Below are 23,491 nucleotides of genomic sequence, written 5' to 3'. Positions count from 1 at the left end.
CACATAACTTACATATCTTCCAAGTATTCTAAATTCGATTCGAAAAATATATTCGAATTAATACTGAAATCATAGGGTATTCAAAACAGCCAGGCCGTAATTGCGACCAGTTGGCTTATCATTTCAAGCAATTGGTTGTATAGTCTACATTCAAGGTATGTAAACAAATACTTTATAATGGGTATCATCGTACGCTGTTTGCTTTTCGTCTAAATTAATTCATTCAATTTTAAACACAGAGTACTTTGCACAAAATTAAAAGCAATGACATTGTTTGGCCAAAAGCCAATGGCAAAAGAAGTGTAAAAAAAACATAAAATTTGTAGGTATCGTTTTTTACAGGAGAATGCGGTGTTGCGGGGATCACCAGAAATAACGGGAGAGTGGTAAACGGCAGTGACGCAGCAGCAGGCCAGTGGCCATGGCAAGCATTTATACACGTGAAAACAAAACATCAGCCACTTTACTGCGGAGGAATTCTCATAAGGCCAACCTGGATACTGACTGCGGCTCATTGTTTGCAAACGTAAAGAAATTTACATATTTATACTGGACAATGTATTTGGAGACAGCTAAGTCTCGTGCTATATTATTATTATTGATCATATTAGGTATTTCAAAATACCCCAAATTTTTAAACGTTGGCTGTTTTTTTTATTGGCGGAGGCTTTGTACAAAAGATATTTATCCCAAGATTGGAATCAGGCTAAACAATTTGAGACTATCGGATTAATTTAATAGTGTTCAGCTGACTGAGTTTTGTTTTAAGTGTCTAACCGTAACAAACCACTTCAATTCTGAGTTATATCCTTGATTTTCTGAGTGTTTTAAAATTTAACCTACTGTCCAATATATTTGATTAATTGGCGTACTTGACCGTAACTAACATTTCGTATTTCACGGAAATTCATAAATATAAATCAGCCAAGTGAATACACTCTCTGCCATAGGCTTCAGTTCCTTTACATAACTTAATGTAAAGTAGGCGAACAAAATTAGCTACCTACATATGGGTACATACACTTGTAAACTACACACACAATGTAAAATAGAGACCTCACAAATGTCTAAATCTCGCCCTGATTACGCTGCATAATATTTTTTCTGGTTTCAGCGAAGATACAGTTGAAAGTATAATCATAATCCTTGGAGCTAACAACCAAACTAATTCGGACGAAATAGGCAGACAGTATCTTAACGTTGAAGAATATTTTTTGCATCAAGGTATGTTGGTTATTACTGCCAGTCAAAACTATCAAATTGTTTTCCAACGCTTCCTGTTTAACAAGGCTTAGTATAAAATAGCTACTACAAAGTATTGTTTATTATTAATTTTTATACGATAGTTTATCTCGTGAAATAGAGCAGTAATATAAACATTCAAAATACGGAGCTTGTCTGTTGGGATTTGCAGTTGCGTGACTACTAGTGTAGGTTTACTACTCATGTTTCACTATTAGGCCACTGTAACGCACGGATTGGAGTCTCGAAACTGCGCTACTCAGACACTTTTTTCACTCAGACAGATTTCCAGGCGTGGTCGTAAACATTACCTCGTTATCGCAATTTTGAACTCTATTCGTTAGTTTTCAGTTTTGCTTCGGAGATTTAAATATAAATCAGATAATTCAATGATCACTCTGTCTTCTTTGGAGTTTTAATTTATTTATCGGGGGTGAAAGGTCGGGAAAAGCGTGCAAGATAAAAATATTGCGAGCAAAAGCTACAAAACTAGAAATCTAGACGAAATACAAATATGCGACCTGCATCCATTACAGACACTTTACCAGTCAGAGTACTATATATTCTCAGTCTAATTTAATTGACAACCTTTTATGGTACCCAATGACACCGTGTTTTCCCGAAAATAAGACCTACCCTGAAAAAATGACCTAGACTAAATTTTGGGAATGATTTTAATTAAGCCCTCCCCTTAAAATAAGACCTAGTCAATAACGCAAAATTTCTTACCTGGTCGATAGCAAGAAATCTCTCCCATACGTTATAAATGATCAATCTAAAACGTGTGAGAGGAAAACGTGTCATTTAAGTAAATTGATATCGGTTTTAATATTTTTTATATTTGAAAATCTCCTAATTATGTACTTTCTAGTTTTGTTTTTGATAAATAAAATTATAAGACATCCCCCGAAAATGAGCCCTAGTGGTATTTTTCGGAAGAAAATTGAAATGAGACACTGTCTTATTTTCAGGGAAACGGTATAGGCTTCCTGAAAAAGGACACGAAAATTTATCAGGTTTCCAGACGGTCACATTGCCGTTTTATATATGACCAAAACTGAAGACAAGTCCAAGAATCATCAGCGACTATTTTCTACTGAATTTTTAGATTACGCTGAAAACTACGCAAGTTGTAGACTGACACTTGTTCTCATATATAATTCCCCATAGTCACAAACGGTCCTATTGTATTTTCAGATGTGACCCAAACTATGTACATGTTTAATCTACAGGAGTATCAGCAACTACTATTTTGTGCTGTATTTTTAGATTACGGCGATGTAATTGGAAGCTTCTTTGCTGATATAGCTCTGTTACAACTAACAACTGAAGTGACTTATGATTATTACGTCCGCCCAGCATGTTTACCTACATTTGGTTCTGAAGCTACAGTAGGGCAGACCTGTTTCGTATCCGGATTTGGGGACACCCAAGGTAAGCGAAGTTCCTGGGATGCCAAATCTTTCGTTGATCTGAAGATTCTAAACATGTGCCCTGGATATACGAATAAAATCTAAATCACCAACATAACATAATCAATATTGAAGTTTTTGCGCGGAGTTTTGCACGTCTATGTACAACGGTGATGGTGGTGATTGGATTTTAATGCGAATTTTTATTTTTCGATATCAACTTAGTCCAAGGCATTAGGAACTAAGTGTGGTGTTATTTGACTGAATAAACGTCATAAATTATTTCAGAACCTGGGCCCTGAGTATTTCAATACCTTTGAGTTTATGGTTTTATTGATTAATACTTTTAATTTCTCATCAACAGATACTGGGAATCAAAATATTCTTCAATATGCCGGAGTTGATATTATATCACGAGAAACATGCAATGAATGGTACAGCACATTGAACCTCTCCATTCCCAGCGACCACTTCTGTGCTGGGTGAGTTTCCGCCTTCAACCGCAGAAGCCTACGCGGCCTACACAGAAATTCGATATATGATCATTAATATGGAAATTAAAAATCCAGCCCACCTCCGTAGCAAGTAGGCTACATCGAAGCAAACCGCCAGGCTATTTGATATACAGTGGTTACTTGACGTGCTTCAAGTCCTGTTTAAATCGGTATCTACTGTCATTTACATATAGAAACATTGAATAAACATATCTGTCTACTTTAAGTACTTTTAGGTGTTATGACTTTGATTAAAGAAAACGTACAATAAAGGAATTTTTGTATTTCCATTATTATTGGGAATGTTATAAATGTGTTTGTGTACTGCACTTGTGAATATAATAGCAAAATCAAGTATTAGTTTTCCTCCTAACCATTCCTTAATGTCTTAATGTCTAGGTTTGAAGAAGGTGGTATTGACACTTGCCAAGGAGATAGTGGCGGGCCTTTAGTTTGCATGGAATCTTCAGTTTATGTTGCACGAGGGATAACAAGTTTCGGGGAAGGATGTGCAGTGGCACAACGACCAGGGGCTTACACTGACGTAGTAACGTATATGAATTGGATTATTGGGAAAATTGACGAAAAAGAAAAAACAACTGGAGCATACACTGAATATGCTAGTACTCGTATTGCTACTTCCGAATCAACTACGTCTCATGCTGTAAAATTGAAATCAAATGGCGTATTTATATGCATATTGTTTTTTACTTTTATAGCAAGTCTAGTTTCAACTTAGTTATATTTAGCAAATTAGTTCATTTCATTGATTTAGTAGAAAAAAACTTCATTGTATATTTGTGCTAAAAATGCAATAATATATTTTTACATCCAGCAATGTCGAGTAAAAGCCGAAAAGTACTATTGTGACTTTGTCTGCTCAGATATTATTGTTACTTTACGTTATGAACACGTGTGAAATAGACATCACATTAACGAAAGAAAAACAATTGAAAAGAATTTCTTGACCATTGAGCTAGATCGCAAATACTCAATACAATAGACAAACATACGTGTGATCTATGATACTTACGATCGTTTGGCCACCAAACCAATAGCGTTAATATGAAAAGTATTTTCAGCAAATCTTTTATATTTATATACAGGACTTTACTTCAAAACGGTCCTCTTAAATGAGGACGAATCATTTTGTAAATTTAAAAATAAAATTTTTTTTGGAGATCACCGTCTATAAAAGAAAAAAGATTACTGCTAAAATTGGGTTACGATATAGTTCGATCAATTTTGAAGCCGGCCGGAGAGTAACAATCTATAGAGAAGTCATTTTAGAATCCTGCTACATTGTCATAACCATTCAAAAATATTTACTTCCCCGACCTGAATAACAAGGAATCTCTACATCAAATAAGTGACGTCGACGGTGGATGTGAAATCACTGCAGTTGAGTTGACAGCTTATTTTCTATGGCTAGGAATGATTTGTAGTTGAATTCGGCAAATCGCGATTGAACTTATAAGAATCACAGAAATTTTTTAATTTGATCGTATTGTACGAGTATATAATGCATCGCCAGGGAAGAACTGATTCTTCCATATTGTGATTGTAGAACTGTTGAAGCGATAAGTCAGAATCGAACCTATTCAAATCGTGTTGCGATAAACAGGTTTTCTAACTGAAGTTTGAAGCCAATTTTACCATAGTATTTGAATAAGAGATTGAAGGAGTTTTGTTTTCCTTATTTTTTTCCTAATACAATGGTGGTTCCCAAAAGGTGCGCCGCTGCGAGTTGCTAACTGCGACGCGAAAATTAACAGAATTGTGTTGAACAAACCCAAAATAGGATCGAATATTCTACATATTCTATTTCGTATAAATGATTTATTGTTTCTTATTTTAAATGCTGTGTATTTGACTTAATAAATCCTGATTTAAATGATTTTTATTTTCTCACAATCCAAACTAAGCAAAATGGAACAGAACGAACGAAGATATAAAACACACAAACCACCGTATCGATAATCGAATTGTTGATACTTACTTACACTGTTTATACAACATTTTATATTTATAATAACTCACAAAATATCACCAAATCAAATTTATGTATGAGCACTATTAGGCTTGCACGTAATTGACAAAAATCAATTCCGTAATTACGGCCAAATCGATTACGTAATGACCCCGTAATTGCGATATTTTTTCACACTTTCAAACCTATCATAACAACCAATTTAATCCACTTCTATTCCGAATGGGACATCGACAGTTGGGACAGTTTGGTTTCCATATTTCCGCCAGTACTACACGCCGGCGACAGATGCTAAAGACAAATATCGAGGAGTGAATTCAAATTAATTTTATTCTGATTTTTATCTTTTGTGTTAGTTTTGATTTTTCTTTATCAACTTTATCACCCAATTTTATGGGATCAATCAACGACGAGCGTATTCTCTCGTTTGATTATACTTGCGCTTGCCTCGCGACGAAGACTTGTTATTGTACCGTTTTTTTACATTATCCGACTTTACTACCTAGTTAGCATTTTATAATAATTATTGATGCCGACTTATTGACGATATTCCGATTACCATGCTTCATTTTACATTAAATCATTTCGCGGCCTAAATGTTATAACATTATTTGCGATAAATTTAGATCAAATATTAATTATTTGCGCATAATTTAAATACCGTACTTATATGACATGCCTACTCCGAAAATACAAAGTTATATCGCAAAACAATGCATTTGGTGACATTTATTTTGCACTCACGAAAATATTAATTTACTTTTCTAATTCAAGTCGACAATCCTATCGGCTGAGATTGACACAAGTTTGGTCGAGTGCCGGTGGTATTTGAGTCGACGATAAATCAAAATAAGTTGCCGCATTTGGTAAAGACATATTTGGCCGAAATAGCGCGAGGCATTGTGAATACAAGGCCAAGTCCGGACAGATATATAACGATAAAACTGGTAACAGAACATCAAGATTTTGTAATAGAAAATGGATCTCGCGCAGAATAAACATGGGAAATCCCGTCTTTTTGTTGTTTCTCTGCCGTCTGAATCGCTTTACCGATGCCGAAAAGACTAAGTTGCGTTGGTTCATTACGCAATTTCTCTTCCGTCGTCATATTGCTGTTTGATAAGCGCGACATTAATTATCACGGCATTTACAAATAGACCATGTTTGGTAAGTTGATCTCTTACATTCTTTAGTCATTTCACCCGAAGAAGTTGAAATCAGGTGTGTTGGCATCCATCGGTCTCAACACAATTCTATCCCATATCTACGCTTAATATGTACATTTGCCATGCTAGATAAGTTGATAATAGGTTAGTAAATGGCAACGCGTTATGCCTTCTCCATCTGCGTAACAAGAGAGAGAAAACGGCTGCGAATACCGGAACTCTAACTTCTTCTACTTATTAAACTTTAATTTTTTACAATCGACGGAATTGACTGCTCTAAAGAGAGCTCGTTTCAATCGCGAATGCGCTCCACCAATAATTACGAATTTACGTAATTCGTAACTTCGCTTCCGTAACTCGAAATAATTCCGTAATTCAGTAAATTACGTGCAAGCCTAAGCACTATATTACTAATTAGAAATTGGGAACTACAAAATAAATTCCAATACAGTATTTCATGAGAAAACTCGTATATTTTAAATGCTTAAAATTTGAAATTGGTTCAGTTTTGGGAGATTTGCAAACAACAATTTTGAAAACAATCTATTGATTTACTTCGTGTCCTAGAGGTCACTCTTTTATATTCAGTGAAACATTAAAAGTTTATGATTAGTATTTTCGAGAACTGTTTGAGTAACTAGTTTTATTGGCGAGTATGAACGGGTTCAAGCCAGTGTTATACGTTTGTCCTTATCCGCCCGACCACCATTTTAAAGTGGCGACATTTGAATATGTTTATATCCCAGGAATAAGAATGCGAGATGTAAAATCATATGAAGGAGAAATTTGACGTCTCTTTGAAGTAATTCATCCACCTTGAACATATATAGGGTTCACAATTATTGAAACGGAGCATGTGGCACAATATGCTTTCACGGGATGTGCTCTTTTGTTTCCAAATATTTACAATAATGCTTTCACCACGAATACCCCAATAAATCATTATTGACACAGTAAAACTATTCCTGATTTTTATGGAGAATGAACATACTTTACAGAAGTATTGTGCCAACTGATATACAAGTTCGTTTATTAGGGCTATAAGAAATTTTGTCCAATAGAACTCGGGGGAAAAGGCCGCTTCATTTCAAATAATAGTGGCGTAGTGTCACAAGTGGTGTCTACTCCAAAAATTATTTTGTTCGTATCATAAATTTGATAGAATGGTAGATCAACGGCAGGTTTATGTCTAATTGTAGATACGTCAGTATACAGTAGTAGTGCATAGATATGTCTTTAAATTTTCCATACAGATCTTGATAGATTACCGACACAATGTAAATGAACCTAGAGATTAAATTGCAGTTCTCGAAAGCTTGTTATTGTCATATAACTTCCGAAATATTATACAAAAAACGTGTGTTCTAATCTGAAGTGAATGGCACCCGGACAACAATTCGCGATATGTCACGTTATAGTCAATCATTTCTTAGCCGTTTTTTCTCAAGTATAAATTCATATTTTTTTCGTACATTATTCTGTAATAATACACTAGGCCAGGTGGTCCAAACCCAGGCCCGCGGGCCACATGTGGCTCGCCGCTTCATTATCTATGACCCCCTCGCATTCGAAGAGTAATAAAAAAATCGCATTCCGTGCTGTTCTGTCATAAAATTAACCAGAAAATTTTCTTGACTTATTGTTACATCACTAATCTCACTGAAGTAACTAGTGTTATGGCTCGCTGAGGTAACTAGCAAAATTGAATGATGTGCTTGGCAGTCTGAATTGTTATATGGCTTTCTGTCGTTTTGGTCGGGAATATATGCTAACAATTTTGCCGTCATAGAAAACTAAAAATCGAATGTTGATTCTATGAGCCTAGGTTGGCTATGCCTGATAATTAAAAGTTGTGGCCTAACAATGTGATTCATGCCGGGTGTTTTTGCAACCAGCCTAAACAGTATTACACAAAATGCTGCCTATATGTGAGAAAATTTAGTAATTACCATTCTGTACCTCACATATGGTAATCAATCAATCTGCAGCCATTTTGTAAACATGAGTTTAAAGAGAAAGCTGAAGAATTCAAACATATTTTAACTGTATGTGAGATGGAAAATACCACAATGCTTGCTTAATATGTCACAATTCGTGTCTATGACAAAAGAATTGAATTGCAAACGGCATTTTAGCATCTTGTGAGCAATGAGCATTTCACAAAAAAAAAATTCATTTGCGGAAGCACTTTTTTCGTTATCAAGAGTTTGAAATCTTACATTATATGTAGAGAAATGTTTTGCATGTTTTAATAAGTTTTTTGGTGGCTTTTGCATGGGTTAGATTAATAAATGACATAAACTGATCAATGTGTTTGCACAAGGAAAGTATTTGTTTTGTATTGTACTGTTTACCTATTCTTGGCACTATTGTGGTCCGCAAACAATGCGAAAATAATTTTGTGGTCGGCGGAGCCGACAACCTTGGACCACCCTGCACTAGGCTAATCATATTTCTGAGTTTACAAGTCAATAAATGTACTATGAAACTTGGCAAACTATTCCTAATATTGATATGTATGTGTATACACCCAAATGTTTATGGACAAGGTGAGGGTGGAGATTACAACGGTAAGATTAATATTATTTATTAATTACCTAGGTAATCATTCAATCAATCAGTCAATTTTATTTTGGTCCCTCTTGTATAAAACAAAACAACATTAGACGTACAAACAAAATGCAGAGGACCTGGAAGACGAGCAAGATCAAGACCAATCTATACTTTTGATGCCCATTCATTTCGTTGTCAATTCCAAATCTGCATCCGTAAAATTTGATGTCAATCCCTATACAGTCAACTATTCTATTGCGCGGTGACAAATGCGTTATCGTTGGAGAGAATAGTCACTTGATCCAATTAACATCAGTATTTTTGCCCAAAGTGCACGAAGTGAAGATACTGCAGCGAACCGATTGAACATCCGTAATACAGTGCCACGAAAACACGTCCGACCCAAACGGCAATCGGACGTGACAAATAAAATTATTTAAAATATGATAATATCCAAAATGATGTGTTCTTACACGTATCTAACATTCTGATCACCGAGCGAGGCGTTCATCAAATATAATTGAATCATTACAATCATTACTTTGTCAAAAAAAATTATATTCATATCATATAGTACAGTGGTTCTTAAACTGGGTTCGATCGAACCCCTGGGGTTCGGTGGAGCTGTTCCAGGGGTTCGACGAAGGTGCTCTGAAACAGTTGCATATTATGAGACTTTTTTATCACCCTGCATACTAATTAGGCAAAAATAACTATAGTTCATCATGATGACTAATTACTAATGACTTGAACAATTGAATGGAACAATTAATTGGTGTTACCCTTATTCATATTCTACCGTACTAATAAAATTTAACTCAATTTTACGGATAAATCGAAGATAGGCAGTAATTGTACATGAATGAATGCAAAATCATAGCGTGTTTGAATTTCACTAGGTGATAAATTTGCGACAAGGAATAGTTTATCGCAGAGCTTTATCCGAAATTATTATGATCCATTCAGGACAACCTCGATATGGCGCCGAATTAATCCTATCTCTATTTCTGTAAAATAAAACAATTGGCAAACGATTTTATTCGCATTTCAGCGCAGTTTAAAGTTTGAGAACAAATTGCTTGAACTACCAACGTTTATGGGATACATCTTTCGGATTTTCAAAGGTATTTTTTATCAGTTTTCGCCTGTTCACCCGCATAACTTATACAACAAAAACCATCTGCTCATTCTGCCGCCAACGCCATTGTGACAAAACAATGGTTATTCCCACATGGTTATTGATATCTAAGGTTTCATCACAATGTTCATATTCTATAAACTTGCAAGAATTAGCTTCCGCTTTATGACGTTACGGTTTGGCTTCTAATTTCAACCGTTCAGTTCAATGGGGTTCGGCGGGAGCTTGCAGAATAGCGCAGGGGTTCGGCAGGCTCACAAAGATTAAGAACCACTGATATAGTAGGTCGGGGTAGTTCGGACACCCGGGGTATGATGGTCAGTCAAAATAAAATCCTCCTACTAGCGACACCTCGCGCTTTTTCGTCGCTCAAAACGCATCGCGTGAAAGAGCTACATCATGCGAACAACGACAGAACCAAGATTTTACATTTCAGGCTCGACAACTTACAAGGCGGTGCTTTTTGGGAAAATTGTGTTGCTGTTGGGACAGAAAAACGTCAAATTATAGAGTCCCATGGTGGCGAAGAATAATTTTTAGCCGGAAAAGTCTGCGAACTCGGTTCTATTTTGTTTATTTGTTGAAAGTAGTTGCATTAGATCGAATAAATTCTTTAGCAGACTGCCAGTACTCATTTTTGGGTTGGCAGGGTCACTTAAGAGGTAGGGTGGATTTTGAGTGGAGGAGGGGGGAGGATTTTTTTCAATATAGTCTGTTGGGAATGTCAATGGGCCGTCGTCATCGAAACTTATAAATAAATATTTTTTGGTACTAAACTACTAAGTACCCTTTTAAAACAAAGATCGAAAGCACACTCATCGCCATATTTATATTGGGTCTCTTAGAAGTTAAGCCCGGCGTAAAATTTCATCTTACCCCGTCCAATTTTTTTTTTTCATATGCGTATAAAATACGCCCAAGGTTATGCCAAGAAATTACAAAATAAATACTTCTAGAGGTAGTCCGTGTAAAAAAGATATAAAAATTGCAGTTGAAAAAGCGCAAACTAAATTTTAAATTTCTATTTTCCCTAAAACTGTTCAAACTCTTTTGAAAATTGCCCTGTTATGTTCTTTATGGGGTAAGACGGACATACTTTTTAATATGCAAGAAAAGTGATCTGTTTAAAAAAAATTCAAGAGACATAATCCTGGGCCATCTAGGCGTTGACCGAAGTCTTATGACCGAAATCTTAGACACCATCAAGTTAATTTTGGTGTGTGTCCGTCTTTCCCACAAAGTGTCTAACTTACCCCGATATTTTTTTAGCTGAAAATAGGGCGTAAATTCCGATTCGTTGCTATGGCAACAATGTGCAAATGTGGCAAGATAGCTGGAGGGTGGGTGCATGAATCAATCGTAGAACGAATACAGCTGCAACATTATTTGAAGAGTTATTCAAAATAACTTATTAGTGGGTCCGACTTCCCCCGACCTATAATATGATAGTTACATACCAACGCGGGCTTTTCACGGTGCACTGGGTGATTCTCCTCGAAGAAAACGGTTAGTGATTTTTCCTTGATAACTGTTTTTTACAACAAAGTGCCTTATCGTTAAATTGATAAATGTTGAGTAATTGATTGCTTTTTAATTAATACTGACTACTGAGAGCCTGTTTAAGACGAAAAGGTTCGGAGATGGCGACTACAGCTTGCATATCCCAGGAAAATGTCCGAGTGATTGATTCACAGTCCTGAGTAGTTTACAATGGAAAATCACATAACTTACATATCTTCCAAGTATTCCAAATTCGATTCAAAAAATATATTCGAATTAATACTGAAATCATAGGGTATTCAAAACAGCCAGGCCGTAATTGCGACCAGTTGGCTTATCATTTCAAGCAATTGGTTGTATAGTCTACATTCAAGGTATGTAAACAAATACTTTATAATGGGTATCATCGTACGCTGTTTGCTTTTCGTCTAAATTAATTCATTCAATTTTAAACACAGAGTACTTTGCACAAAATTAAAAGCAATGACATTGTTTGGCCAAAAGCCAATGACAAAAGAAGTGTAAAAAAACCATAAAATTTGTAGGTATCGTTTTTTACAGGAGAATGCGGTGTTGCGGGGATCATCAGAAATAACGGGAGAGTGGTAAACGGCAGTGACGCAGCAGCAGGCCAGTGGCCATGGCAAGCATTGATACACGTGAAAACAAAACATCAGCCACTTTACTGCGGAGGGATTCTCATAAGGCCAACCTGGATACTGACTGCGGCTCATTGTTTGCAGACGTAAAGAAATTTACATATTTATACTGGACAATGTATTTGGAGACAGCTAAGTCTCGTGCTATAATATTATTATTGATCATATTAGGTATTTCAAAATACCCCAAATTTTTAAACGTTGGCTGTTTTTTTTATTGGCGGAGGCTTTGTACAAAAGATATTTATCCCAAGATTGGAATCAGGCTAAACAATTTGAGACTATCGGATTAATTTAATAGTGTTCAGCTGACTGAGTTTTGTTTTAAGTGTCTAACCGTAACAAACCACTTCAATTCTGAGTTACATCCTTGATTTTCTGAGTGTTTTAAAATTTAACCTACTGTCCAATATATTTGATTAATTGGCGTACTTGACCGTAACTAACATTTCGTATTTCACGGAAATTCATAAATACAAATCAGCCAAGTGAATACACTCTCTGCCATAGGCTTCAGTTCCTTTACATAACTTAATGTAAAGTAGGCGAACAAAATTAGCTACCTACATATTGGTACATACACTTGTAAACTACACACACAATGTAAAATAGAGACCTCACAAATGTCTAAATCTCGCCCTGATTACGCTGCATAATATTTTTTCTGGTTTCAGCGAAGATACAATTGAAAGTATAATCATAATCCTTGGAGCTAACAACCAAACTAATTCGAACGAAATAGGCAGACAGTATCTTAACGTTGAAGAATATTTTTTGCATCAAGGTATGTTGGTTATTACTGCCAGTCAAAACTAGGCTTGCACGTAATTGACAAAAATCAATTCCGTAATTACGGCCAAATCGATTACGTAATGACCCCGTAATTGCGATATTTTTTTCACACATTTAAACCTATCATAACAACCAATTTTATCCACTTCTATTCCGAATGGGACATCGAAGTTTGGTTTTCATATTCCCGGCAGTACTACACGCCGGCGACAGATGTTGAAGACAAATATCAAAGAGTGAATTCAAATTAATTTTATTCTGATTTTTATCTTTTGTTTTAGTTTTGATTTTCCTTTATCACCCAATTTCATGCGATCAATTTTATCATTACCAACACTGGTATACGGATATTTATGAAACGATAGTTGACTTTTTAAAATCGTATTAACGTATTAATATGACTTTCGTATTAAATAAAAATTCCAGATTTATAATTTAATAATCAGACTAGTTATTTCACCGTTTTTTTACAATATCCGACTTTGTAATAGAAAATGGTTCTCGCGCAGAATAAACACGGGAAATCCCGTCGTTTCGTTTTCTCTGCCGTCTCAATCGATTTACCGATGCCGAAAAAACTACTAAGTTAGTTGCGTTGGTTTATTACGCAATTTCTCTTCCGTCGTCATATTGCTGTTTGATAAGCGCGTCATTAATTATCACGGCATTTACAAATAGACCATGTTTGATAAGTTGATCTCTTACATTCGTTAGTCATTTCACCCGAAGAAGTTGAAACCAGGTGTGTTGGCGTCCATCGGTCTCAACACAATTCTATCCCTTATCTACGGTTATATGTACTTTGGCCATGCTAGATAAGTTGTTAATAGGTTAGTAAATGGCAACGCGTTATGCCTTCCCCGCCTGCGTAACAAGAGAGAGAAAAACGGCTGCTAATACCGGAACTCTAACTTCTTCTACTTATTAAACTTAATTTTTTACAATCAAGGGAATTGACTGCTCTGAAGAGAGCTCGTTTCAATCGCGAAAGCGCTCGACCAATATTACGACTTTACGTAATTCGTAACCTCGCTTCCGTAACTCGAAATAATTCCGTAATTCCGTAAATTACGTGCAAGCCTACTCAAAACTATCAAATTGTTTTCCAACGCTTGCTGTTTAACAAGGCTTAGTATAAAATAGCTAATACAAAGTATTGTTTATTATTAATTTTTATACGATAGTTTATCTCGTGAAAAAGAGCAGTAATATAAACATTCAAAATACGGAGCTTGTCTGTTGGGATTTGCAGTTGCGTGACTACTAGTGTAGGTTTACTACTAATGTTTCACTATTAGGCCACTGAAAGGTCGGGAAAAGCGTGCAAGATAAAAATATTGCGAGCAAAAGCTACAAAACTAGAAATCTAGACGAAATACAAATATGCGACCTGCATCCATTACAGACACTTTACCAGTCAGAGTACTATATAATCTCAGTCTAATTTAATTGACAACCTTTTATGGTACCCAATGACACCGTGTTTTCCCGAAAATAAGACCTACCCTGAAAAAATGACCTAGACTAAATTTTGGGAATGATTTTAATTAAGCCCTCCCCTTAAAATAAGACCTAGTCAATAACGCAAAATTTCTTACCTGGTCGATAGCAAGAAATCTCTCCCATACGTTATAAATGATCAATCTAAAACGTGTGAGAGGAAAACGTGTCATTTAAGTAAATTGATATCGGTCGGTTTTAATATTTTTTTTATTTGAAAATCTCCTAATTATGTACTTTCTAGTTTTGTTTTCGATAAATAAAATTATAAGACATCCCCCGAAAATGAGCCCTAGTGGTATTTTTCGGAAGAAAATTGAAATGAGACACTGTCTTATTTTCAGGGAAACGGTATAGGCTTCCTGAAAAAGGACACGAAAATTTATCAGGTTTCCAGACGGTCACATTGCCGTTTTATATATGACCAAAACTGAAGACAAGTCCAAGAATCATCAGCGACTATTTTCTACTGAATTTTTAGATTACACTGAAAACTACGCAAGTTGTAGACTGACACTTGTTCTCATATATAATTCCCCATAGTCACAAACGGTGCTATTGTATTTTCAGATGTGACCCAAACTATGTACTTGTTTAATCTACAGAAGTATCAGCAACTACTATTTTGTGCTGTATTTTTAGATTACGGCGATGTAATTGGAAGCTTCTTTGCTGATATAGCTCTGTTACAACTAACAACTGAAGTGACTTATGATTATTACGTCCGCCCAGCGCCCAGCATGTTTACCTACATTTGGTTCTGAAGCTACAGTAGGGCAGACCTGTTTCGTATCCGGATTTGGGGACACCCAAGGTAAGCGAAGTTCTTGGGATGCCAACATAACATAATCAATATTGAAGTTTTTGCGCGGAGTTTTGCACGTCTATGTACAACGGTGATGGTGGTGATTGGATTTTAATGCGAATTTTTATTTTTCGATGGCAACTTAGTCCAAGGCATTAGGAACTAAGTGTGGTGTTATTTGCCTGAATAAACGTCATAAATTATTTCAGAACCTGGACCCTGAGTATTTCAATACCTTTGAGTTTATGGTTTTATTGATTAATACTTTGAATTTCTCATCAACAGATACTGGGAATCAAAATATTCTTCGATATGCCGGAGTTGATATTATATCACGAGAAACATGCAATGAATGGTACAGCACATTGAACCTCTCAATTCCCAGCGACCACTTCTGTGCTGGGTGAGTTTCCGCCTTCAACCGCAGAAGCCTACGAGGCCTACACAGAAATTCGATATATGATCATTAATATGGAAATTAAAAATCCAGCCCACCTCCGTAGCAAGTAGGCTACATCGAAGCAAACCGCCAAGCTATTTGATATACAGTGGTTACTTGACGTGCTTCAAGTCCTGTATAAATCGGTATCTACTGTCATTTACATAGAAACATTTAATAAACATATCTGTCTACTTTAAGTACTTTTAGGTGATATGACTTTGATTAGAGAAAACGTACATTAAAGGAATTTTTGTATTTCCAATATTATTGGGAATGTTAGAAATGTGTACTGCACTTGTGAATATAATAGCAAAATCAAGTATTAGTTTTCCTCCTAACCATTCCTTTTTGTTCGGTTTATCAGCTTCAATCTAGTTCTGGATGCTTCTAGTTGCTGTAAAATATTATGAACTATTATTATCAATTATATTTCGACTTGAATGAAGTTTAATGTCTAGGTTTGAAGAAGGTGGTATTGACACTTGCCAAGGAGATAGTGGCGGGCCTTTAGTTTGCATGAAATCTTCAGTTTATGTTGCACGAGGGATAACAAGTTTCGGGGAAGGATGTGCAGTGGCACAACGACCAGGGGCTTACACTGACGTAGCAACGTATATGAATTGGATTATTGGGAAAATTGACGAAAAAGTAAAAACAACTGGAGCATACACTGAATATGCTAGTACTCGTATTGCTACTTCCGAATCAACTACGTCTCATGCTGTAAAATTGAAATCAAATAGCGTATTTATATGCATATTGTTTTTTACTTTTATAGCAAGTCTAGTTTCAACTTAGTTATATTTAGCAAATTAGTTCATTTCATTGATTTAGTTAGTAGAAAAAAACTTCATTGTATATTTATCCTTAAAATGCAATAACACATTTATACACCCAACAATTTCAAATAAAAGCTGAAAGGTATTATTGTGACTTTGTCTGCTAAGATATTATTGTTACTTTACGTTATGAATACGTGTGAAATAGACATCACATAAACGAAAGAGAATTTATTAAAAAGCATTTCTTGGCCATCTAGATCGCTAAATACTCAAATAGACAAACATACATGTGACCTATGATACTTACGATCGTTTGAACACCAAACCGTAAAAAAGCGTTAATATGAAAAGTATTTTCATCAAATTTTTTATATTTATATATATACAGAACGTTACTTCAAAACGGTCCTCTCAATACGGACAAATCATTTTTTGAATTAAAAAAAAAAGTCGCAATTTTTCGGTGATCATCATTTATAAAAGAAAAGACCTTTCCGCTAAAATTTGGTTAATCGAAGTATTTCTCTCATCACCTTCTATATGAATCTATGGACACTTAGATTTCGAACAATTTTGGAGCCGGCCGGAGAGAAACAATGTATAGAGAAATCATTTTAGAATCACAAACTACATTGTCATAAAAATTCGAATATTGATAAATTTTGTTTCTACAAAGTTTTTCGAAGCTATACCAGACGTACAAACAGTTTCAAAGTTGATAGATACCTAGCAGATATAATCAGTTTAAGTTAAGCCTACATTTTAGCAGAATATATATTAAACATTTAATCAGAACAAGACCGATGTAATATATGAATTACATATAATTAATAACATATGAAATAAATTTCATTTTGATTATGGAGTATGATAATGGACTGTGATTTTACACTCACTGTAGACGGCTGTATATCTTATATACAAAAAGACAAATTTTGATTGTTAACATCAATTTATCGCTTTAAAAAATGCTTCATCTGAGTATTTATACTTGAAGATTAATCCAGTCATACTGCCAGAAAAAACTCACGTAAACTGCGACTAGTGTATTTATGATTTTACGCTTTATTGAAATTGAAAACAACTACCGGTATATGTATATAAATAAAATAACGATGTTACTGTTGAAATTGTAATATAACTCAGTCAGTTCATAGCAAATGTAATAGTAAGCGTTAAAATAGATCAAATAGCCTTTCCCAACTGACAGTTTGACGAGAAACATACTCAAAAGTGATTAATGGAAAAATTATTTTCTTCTCAGACCTGAATAACAAGGCTTGGGAGTTTTCTTAGAATCTCTACGTCGAATAAGTGACGTCGACGGTGGATGTGAAATCACCACAGTAGAGTCGACACCTGTATTCTTATTTTCTATGTTTAAGAATGATTTGTAGTTAAATTCGCCAAATCGTGCTTGAACTTATATGAATCACGGATTTTTCTTAATTTGATCGTATTGTATATAATACATAACCAAAGCAGAACTGATTCTTTCATGTTGGAATTGTAGAACTGTAAAGCGATAGTAAATCAGAATCGAACTTATTCAAATCGTACCGGCATGTTGCGATAAAAATTGTTCAAATATGATTGCCTATCTGGAGGTGTATTGTTCCTTATTTTTATTTTGTTTTCTTTCTTATTGTCGCCATCGATATGATTCAAAGGATTTAATATTGACAATAGGTCGCTGTTTTTTTTGTTTGTCGCGATCTACCCTGACTGGATTCAACAACGTATCGTGCTAATACTGTTTGATTGGACACACGGCTGTGGTTAATATAGCACTTAGTTCTCGATTTGTGAATAGGAAATAGTGGAAAGCAGGGGTGGACTGATTAAGACAGTATTTATGAATAGTGTTATAATCAGAGCGTTCCTGTTATACAGTACACTGTATCATGTAGCTTCTGACGAAGTCCAAGCTACACCAAGATTTACAAACGAAGGTACAGGGGTATATTTTATCTTCACGGTTTTTCCAACATTCAGTTCTGTCTTTATTAGACTTCTTTCTAGTAAATTCTCATCTATTTATTGGAATATTGCTCTAACTTAATCGGTAGCTTTGAAATGGATGCATATTCATTACTTATGAGAATTTACTCTAGCCAACTTGATTTCTATTTTTGTCAAACAATTCTTTGTTCCCAGATACTGTTTCTCATAGCCCTATTCAATTAAACTGTGACTGTTTCAGTCATTAATTTATTTGTACATCGTAGCCCATAAAGGATCGTTTACATTTTTATAAGCAAAATATTCAAGTCGATTTAACAAAAAAAGTCTAATAATATACAGAACTAAAAATACTTATTCCAGATGACTGTGGAGTATCTGTGATTTCGAGATCTGGTGCTATAAGTCGGGTAGTAAATGGAACTGCGTCGGCACAAGGTCAATGGCCTTGGCAAGCAGCTATTGTTCTGTCTTCAGGTGGTTCATTAAGTGTGATATGTGGAGGATCCGTCATTAACAACAAATGGGTTGTGACAGCTGCACATTGCTTTAACAAGTAAGTTATTCGCAAAAATAATTTTCACGTATAGTAATCTCTGTTCTGTTTTACGACAAAGTCGTGTTTGATCAATGACTTATTCTAATAAAAGTGAACAAATATTTGCTATATTTGCGCAAATGATAAAATTTTATACGTTAATAATTTTTTACTACATATGTTCAACGCATTGTCACACCTGTAGCGCTAACAAGAAACTGAATAACAAGCTACTCCCGTGTCATAGTTACAAATGAAAATTTTTATTCCAAATCAAATTTTCATTAAAGGTTTTGTGCAACTTTGTGAGAGTCATGCAGCATTGGTGAAATATATCAAATATTGAACTGTGACCGATTTAATCACATGCCCAAATTAAATTACTGATATTGTATTTCAGCGAACCACTCTCTGATATAAGTGTGTTTCTCGGAGTGAATGATAAGTCGAATGGAAATGAGGCGAATAGACAGATATTGCAACTCGAGAGTAAAACTTGCCATCCCAGTACGTAAAATTTAATATACATCTCTTATCCAAAAACTGCGAAAAAAGTCAAAATTGAAGGCACTATTGTAATCGCAATCTAAATTTGGATTGCCTATACCCCAGTGCAAAGGTGAATGTATGATATAGATGTGGCGCTGATTTTTGTTTCTAAGTAACTGGATATTGCCAAAACGCGAAACACCGTTTCTCATATCCGGGAATGTAATTTTATCAAATAGGAACACTCTAAAATTTCAACAACGATAACAATTATTGAAAAACCAATACTATTTATTTTTCTACAAGTCCTACAACCTTTTTGTCAAAAACTTACATATGATAACAAGTTTGATATATTTTGTATTAATATTCAGCTCGTTTTTTCAGAGCCCATTGGGCATTGTTATGAATAGCTGTGTTGTGTATATATGCTTCAGCGCGACTTTGATGTGTCTGTTTAATTTCATTTAAGCACATCTGCTATTCTTCGGCGGTTAATCAATTGGAAGGCCGCGCGCGCGCACATTGCTTTGGACAAATTTAAAGGAAATGCTCATATTTAATTATTTCAGACTACACGGAAAACGGAAATTTCGCGAACGATATATGCTTGTTGCGCTTGACGTCTGACGTCTCTTACACAACTTACATTCGACCGATATGTTTGCCAAACCAGGGAAGTTCTGAAAGCGTTGGACAAAGTTGCATTGTCAGTGGCTGGGGCGAAACGGAAAGTAAGTTATGGCTTACGAATTTTGAATGATTTTGATTGATAGTTTTGCGTATTGGAGGCTAAAATAAGTAGGCTAGTATGTAGATTCGGGAGTAACGCGGTCGTAACCTATATTTGCTGAAAAATAGCTCTACTACGGAATTGATTTGGTTATCTCGTGTTCAACACCAGCAGAGCATTTTGGCGCTTCCATATTAAAGGTGTCGGCACTTTCGTGTTTATAATTGTATATTTCTCTGCTGTTCTTGATTATGAATATATATATATATATATATTATATTCCTATAGAAGCCCTCTCGACCTCTACATTCTATCTTTTCATTCGTTTTCAGATACTGGAAATAACAATATTCTTCAATATGCAGAAGTTTCAATAATAGATCACACACTATGCAGCGGTTGGTATCAGGCAGTAGGTTTATCGATACCAGAAAATCACATCTGCGCCGGGTTCGTTCTTTAATATAAAATTTAATTTGAGAATAAATATGAATAATGGCGAGAAGTTTATAATTTTCTCATCATAACAATGTAGTCCTTGAGTTCTAATCGTAATTTCGAGAATGTTCATTTCGCTATTTTTATACAAAAACATAATACCATGCAATTCCACGTTTACAAAGAATGTAGTTTGATATATTACAATTGGTATTTGAATACAGAATCAAGTTTTTTTTTAAATTAATTTTTTAAAAAGGTCGCCGAAGCTAGCGTACCCATTAATATACTTGCCGGCAACTTGAATTTAACCCTACTGGCAACAATAACATCCGAAATGTTTGGTGATTGGTCTTTCTGATAAATATATTATTTTCTTAAAACTGTGTCAAAACTCATATCGGTACTTTATACCGGTGGAATATATTCCACAACAGATAATAAATTATCACCATTTCTAAAGGTTGGAGGCTTGGGTACTCATGCTTCTCTCTACCTGGTCATGTTCCAATTGTGTTAGCGGATGACCCAGCTTTATCTAAATCTTTCCTGCGCACGCGTCAACTGCCCTTTTTTCAAAATGGATATATCTGGAATATACTGGATATCCATATAATACCTAATGATGATGCCTTCTTATCTTAATTTAGATACGAACTAGGAGGGACAGATACTTGCCAAGGCGACAGTGGTGGCCCCTTAGTTTGCCAACAAACGGTTTCTGGCAGTACATCATACATTTTACAAGGAATAACAAGCTTTGGCTCGGGGTGTGCCGAAGTAAGACGTCCAGGAGTTTACACCAAAGTATCAGAATACATAGATTGGATTGACGAAGTTGTTGGGTCATCAGCAACTTCAATAGAACGCCATTCATGGGCATTAGTATTTCTTTGTTTTCAGTGTTGTTTTTTTGTCATTCAAGCAGTGTATTAGCTTAAATTCCTTTATTTTTATGATTGTTGCACTTTTTGCTGTTGAACAAGCACTGTGAAGTATGTCTGTTTGAAGTAGTATTTTCAAAAAATCACGCAGATGATCGTGAGTGTTTCATAATTTGTGGTTAATACATTTGTATAGTTTGATATACAGATTTGTTAAATTCAGGTGGCAAACGGGGATTCATGCAGTAACTTTCTTTAACCAACTCACGACATGGCGTCTAGAAAAAAGACGACATATTCCGTACCAAATCAATCAATCATTTATTTTGGTTCTCTGACATAAACAATACAAAAAGTAAACGGACAAAACAAAATGCACACAAATGAAATCGATCGAGCAACTTGGTCATATTGCGAACCACGGCTTCTAGTTTAAGTATGACACCTGGATAGCCAGTGCATCATGTCGATGATTCTGTACGTGCACATGGTTGCCAGATTTCAGTGATAAAAAAAAAGCCAGGTCAAGACACAAAAAAGCCAACTTCACAAAGTACAAGGATTTGAAATTCTTGGCACAATAGTGGATTTGCGCAGTTGACAATATTTTATAATTCAACATATACAATACAGAGTGCTTGGGCGCATTAGTATGCGATATACCGTGTTTACCCGAAAATAAGACTGGGTCTTATTTCAATTTTATTCCGAAAATTAACACTAAGGCTTAATTTCGGGGGATGTTTTATATTTTCATTTATCAAAAAAAAAAATTACAAGGTAGATAATTATGAGATTTTCAAATAGATAAAATATGAAAATCGAAATCCATTTACTTATAAATAACACGTTTTTATTCAAAATAACTGCAAAACGTAGTAATTCAGTATGTTCCCCAGCTTTTCATTTTAGGGGGGTGTTTCGAAATGTAGGGGGTGGTAAATATTTTGCTGTTAGCGATAAAACTATTTGTAACTTGTGAAATTTTGTTGTATATTTGACAAACGATCTACGTTAGGGGTTTTGCAAAGGTTGAATTCGAAGAAGAAGAATATTCGCGGATCAGAAAAGGGGAGCAGCAAAAAAGCGCGACAGCACGGTTGCGGTTCAGGGCGTGCTCAAGCGGCCTGTGACAATTTTGAAAAATAGGCACTAAAATAGGCTACAAGCTTGATTTTAGATACACCTAGCATCGCAGTTTGTTATGTAATAAAATTAATAATTATAATAGTTAGGTAATAGAATACCCGAGGAATAACACGCACGACAACAACAAGAAATTTGCAACTGATGAGTAACTTGCTCATCTAGCATATGGCCTCGTATGAATGGCTCTTTATGGCTTGTTTTGTTACACAAAAAACATCCTAATGTATATATATTATATATATAACAAAATGCCAACATAATTTGGTTTAGTTAACATAGTGTATGTGTACATGTAATGTACGTGTAATTCGGGTTGGTTTGAAATCAGATATCCAAAACGTGGCTCCAATTCAAGTAATTGTCTGTCAGTCTGGACCGGACCGAAGTTTCGATATGTTAAGGTTCATAATTGTGTTGTTAGAAAGACTGATGCTGGAAAATTAACTTTTTATATCTGGAGAAATGACTTTTAAAACTTGCAGCATATACGGTAAATGCTCGTTTTAACGCCCGGTCTTCATTAAGGGCCTGTTTGAATAGCGTGTGAAAAGGACATAAAAATAAATAAGGGCCGGTGCTTGAATAACCGCCGAATAGTTTTTTTTTGCGGATTTGTACCTGCGGTGCGTAGAAAAAGTCAAAATTTTCATTATTCTCGTTTAAATCATACTCGAGAAGAGAACTGGAAATGACAATATACGGTATTAATTATTGTAACGATCGATCTTATCTACCGGTATTTTTGTGTGTAATTTTACTTTAAAAATAACAAGCGCCCCTGCTTGAATAAAGGCCGGTTTGAATAAGGGCCCGGCCCGGTTAG

The 23,491-nt window shown here is 35.2% G+C and overlaps 2 protein-coding genes across 2 annotated transcripts; both read left to right on the top strand.

Annotated features, from left to right (window-relative positions):
• Positions 1-264: 264 nt before the first annotated feature.
• On the top strand, positions 265-16,911 carry LOC120327917 (serine protease 30-like). Its single transcript, XM_078114391.1, has 8 exons — positions 265-302; positions 1,115-1,224; positions 2,512-2,676; positions 3,019-3,136; positions 3,548-3,777; positions 15,537-15,654; positions 16,152-16,416; positions 16,864-16,911. Exons 1-8 carry the CDS (start codon positions 265-267, stop codon positions 16,909-16,911), a joined length of 1,092 nt encoding a protein of 363 aa, XP_077970517.1.
• A 1,205-nt stretch (positions 16,912-18,116) lies between these two features.
• LOC120329064 (serine protease 1-like) lies at positions 18,117-21,722 on the top strand. Its single transcript, XM_039395679.2, has 6 exons — positions 18,117-18,427; positions 18,801-18,993; positions 19,376-19,482; positions 20,037-20,198; positions 20,530-20,647; positions 21,286-21,722. Exons 1-6 carry the CDS (start codon positions 18,331-18,333, stop codon positions 21,569-21,571), a joined length of 963 nt encoding a protein of 320 aa, XP_039251613.2. The 5' UTR covers positions 18,117-18,330; the 3' UTR covers positions 21,572-21,722.
• Positions 21,723-23,491: the final 1,769 nt, after the last annotated feature.

The sequence above is a fragment of the Styela clava genome, chromosome 7, assembly GCF_964204865.1.
Source record: "Styela clava chromosome 7, kaStyClav1.hap1.2, whole genome shotgun sequence".
Taxonomy (NCBI): Eukaryota; Metazoa; Chordata; class Ascidiacea; order Stolidobranchia; family Styelidae; genus Styela; species Styela clava.
Note: the sequence above shows the minus strand (reverse complement) of the source record. Positions and strands in the feature narration are given on the sequence as shown.